The following is a 3,863-nucleotide window of genomic DNA, read 5'->3' as shown; positions in this document are numbered from 1 at the left end:
GGGTTTCACCGTGTTAGCCAGGATGGTCTCGAACTCCTGACCTCGTGATCCGCCCGTCTTGGCCTCCCAAAGTGCTGGGATCACAGGCTTGAGCCACCGCGCCCGGCCGTGAGTATTAACCTGTAGAGTAACATCTAAAATATTTGTACACATTTCACTATGCAAAAGTCTCTAACTTCTATTTTTATATTTTAAAATTCAGGGTAGAGTTTTATTTTAATGTGCTTTAACTCAAAGGCATATATATTTATGCTCTTGTAAAACAAGGAAGACCACGTTGGGTATGGTGGACCATGCCTGTAATCCCAGCACTTTGGGAAGCAGAGGCAGAAAGATCATTTGAGGCCAGGAGTTCAAGACCAGTCTGGGCAACATAGTGAGACTCTGAGAGAGACTGTGAGATGCTGAGGTGGGAAGATCACTTAAGCTTGGAAGGTTGAGGCTGCAGTGAGCCATGATGGCACCACTGTACCGCAGCCTGGGATGACAGAGTGAGAGATCCTGCCTCAAAAGAGCAAAAACAACAACAAATATATATATATAATTTATGTAATTTGCATCTAGTCAAATTATATAGCTGTCTATTCAGTGTTAATACATGCATTTGGATATGTAAAACTCAAATATTTTTCTCTCTTTCAGTTGGTGTTTCTTTAAATTGATGACCTTTTATGAACATTTTCAGGAGATATTCTGGGGGGACTGTTATTTACCTCTTTCGGTGTTAATCCAGGCACGAGCCTTGCTATAGTTTCCCAGTTGATAGTCTGAGGGATTCCAATTAATGGATAAAGGATCATGTCCAACACCATTTGGTTATTATTGTTCAGGAAATTGTTGTTTTCTGAATATCCACGACTCATCTTTTGGAACTAGGGATAGGGAAGACAAAAAGCTTTATTTAACTCTGAAATCCAAATGTTTTCAGAACATTACAGATCAGTTATAATTCATCCCTAAGAATTATCTGCTACCATGTAAAGGAAAAATAAAACTGACCTAAAATAAACATAGTGTAGCCTAAATCTCTTCACAAAAAAGGATTTGAATATTATGCATTGATAAATGGATGTATAAAAATATGAAGAGATGAATAAATATATGATAAAAAGCATATAATATTTTTAATCTTTTTTTCTTTAGAGACAGAGTCCCCAATTTTACAAGATGAGGTTCTGAGATGTTAAGTAAGTTTTACAAGATCACAGAGCTAAGAAGAGGCAGAGCAAGGATTCAAACCCAGGTAAAAATGATTCTCAATTCCACGCTCTTTCCGTTCCACACAAGAGGTATAGTACGGGCTAAGACAGCAGACTGGAAATAAACGTTTAGGGTCAGTAGGGACAGAGTCTAAAATATTTTGAAGTTAGTTATGATTCAGTTAAGTAATTCTGAAAGTTTCTGTTTGTGAGGTGTGGGGAGAGGGTTATGATATCAAATACAAAAAGAAACTGCATGCAAACATAAAACATTTGAGGAACTTTTTTACATCAATGTGGACGACATACTTCTTCATTCAAACATTTACTGAGTCATCACTATGTGTCAGGCACTGTATCTAAAGTTGGAACATTAATTTACAGATGAAAATAATGACAAAAGTTTTAACTAGTTATATCTATGATTCAGCTGACACTGGATTCTGGGTTAGGAATACAATCTCCAAATATGAATTGTTCCTATGGAAAACAATGATCTATCTTAGGACAAGTAGTACAAAGCAGAGATTCACTGACAGATCAGTACAATAAAAAAAAAACAGCATACACAGGCGTCTGAAGCTCTGGTTTGAGTTTTGGCTTCACCACCTGCTAGCCAAGGCAAGTCATACAACCTTGCTGAAATGCAGCAATAAAAGCAGGTGATGGTAATACTTCTGACTGATAGTGTGGAAGGAATTAAAAGGGATTATTTTGTGAAAGCACTTTGAAGACGATAAAAGTATCTCACAAATGAGATGTTGCATAAATAATAGTATTTAGATTGTGCTGAGGCTTATGTGAATTTTTTTTTTTTTTTTTTTTGAGACGGAGTCTCGCTCTGTCACTCAGGCTAAGTACAGGGGCAGGATCTCGGCTCATCGCAAGCTCCGCCTCCCGGGTTTACGCCATTCTCCTGCCTCAGCTGGGACTACGGGCGCGGGCGCCTTCCACCGCCACCGCACTTGGATAATTTTTTTTGTATTTTTAGTAGAGACGGGGTTTCACCATGTTAGCCAGGATGGTCTCAATCTCCTGACCTTGTGATCCGCCCACTTCAGCCTCCCAAAGTGCTGGGATTTATGTGAAATATTTAAAACACAGCACAGGGGTCACAAATGTGGTATGCTCTTAAATGTTAATTATAATTAGTACTACGTCAGTTTACATAAGACAATGGTAGAGAATATTAGGTGGTAGACAACATAAAGTTATCCTATATGTGTTTGAATGAACATTTAAAAGAAACAAAAACAGAAAAACATTTAGCACACTAAAATCACAGCTTCCTACCAACCAAAGATGTACCTTGTTGAAGGCCAGAACAGTGGAGTAGTTAAGCGTGCAGACTCGAGTCAGACTGTCCAAGTTTGCATCCCAGCTCTACTACTTATGGCATTATCTGGTTCAGATTAGTTAATCTCTGTGCCTCAATTTCCTCATCTGTAAAACAAAAATAATAATAGTAGCTAGCTTACGTACTTCTGAGGATATATGTAAAGTGCTTATGTAGTGAGGACTACATAATGTGTGTAGCAGCACTACCACTCCAGAGATCCTCAGATTTAAACAGATTCATAAAGATTAATGTGACAGATAAAAGGAGAGACAGCAACATTCCAATGAAGTATGCCACCAACAAAATGAGTAGAAAGAGTCAGCTACAGATTCTTACCCAGCTTTACCACTTCTAGCAGTGCAACCTATGGCTCCAATATACTGTCTCAGCTATACTGTAAGGAAAATAATACCTAACCTTTGGAGTTATGGTGAGAATTAAATACTATATATAAAGCACCAGCACACTGTCTGGCATACAAAAGGTGCTCAATAAATAATTTATTACTATTATTTTTCTCCTCTCCACTTTGGCCATTATTGGCACAAAAATTTCCAAGAATTAGTTTAATAACTGTAAAGCACTGCCTTGTGCCCAGCTGAAAACAGATTTTACAGAACTTCATTGTTTTTTAAAGAGCTGGTCATCTCAAAGTCAGATGAAAAAAGTGAGTAAATCTGAAAAGTAATGACCTTTTTCATGTCACAGGCTGTTTGATGAAAACATGGGGAAAGAAGGCTTGGAAAAGGTCTTGGAAGAACCTTGGAAGGGCCCTGAGAAATTTCTGTTTATTTCTCTCTTTAACTCGCTGGATTATGATTTCTTTGATGGGCTGGGCCTTCTATCTTTGATTCCCCAGAAGTGTGACCAGCAAGGGATACTGCCAAAATGTTTGCTGAATTAATGAAAAGGTCACAAAACCTTAACAGACATTTAATGTATCCTTTGGAACTCACTCCAAACTGCAGGTCCACAACTCATTTAAACATTTAAGTATAGAATGGGATGTGCAAAGATGGATGGGGATCTTGTCCTGCTGGATTAATCAATTTAGTTTTGAATCCTTTAAAGACTTGCTTTCTCTCTAGTGAACAAAGCACTGATCTCTACTTGTTTGCCTAGTACTTGGATCGCTTTTCATACCACACAATTTGGGAGGCATGTTAGAGCATATGGTGCACTGTTGTTGGTGTTTTAAGATGGAGTTTCGCTCGCTCTCTCTTCAGGCCAAAGTGTGGTGGCATGATCTCGGTTCACTGCAACCTCTGCCTCCCAGGTTCAAGCGATTCTCCTGCCTCAGCCTCCCGAGTAGCTGGGATTACAGG

The 3,863-nt window shown here is 38.7% G+C and overlaps 1 protein-coding gene across 1 annotated transcript in view; it reads right to left on the bottom strand.

The window, feature by feature from the left end:
* KIAA1841 (KIAA1841 ortholog) overlaps positions 1–2,642 on the bottom strand; it is a 68,197-nt gene extending 65,555 nt beyond the window's left edge. Inside the window, exons 1-2 of the mRNA XM_011941835.1 lie at positions 2,508–2,642; positions 714–872 (exon numbers count right to left, since the gene is read on the bottom strand). Coding sequence (XP_011797225.1) covers positions 714–863 — 150 coding nt within the window. The 5' untranslated portion in view covers positions 864–872; positions 2,508–2,642. The remainder of the gene's footprint in view (positions 1–713; positions 873–2,507) is intronic.
* Positions 2,643–3,863: the final 1,221 nt, after the last annotated feature.

The sequence above is a fragment of the Colobus angolensis genome, unplaced genomic scaffold (genome assembly GCF_000951035.1).
Source record: "Colobus angolensis palliatus isolate OR3802 unplaced genomic scaffold, Cang.pa_1.0 Scaffold201, whole genome shotgun sequence".
Lineage (NCBI taxonomy): Eukaryota > Metazoa > Chordata > Mammalia > Primates > Cercopithecidae > Colobus > Colobus angolensis.
The sequence above is the reverse complement of the archived record's forward strand: the minus strand, read 5'-3'. Positions and strand labels throughout refer to the sequence as shown.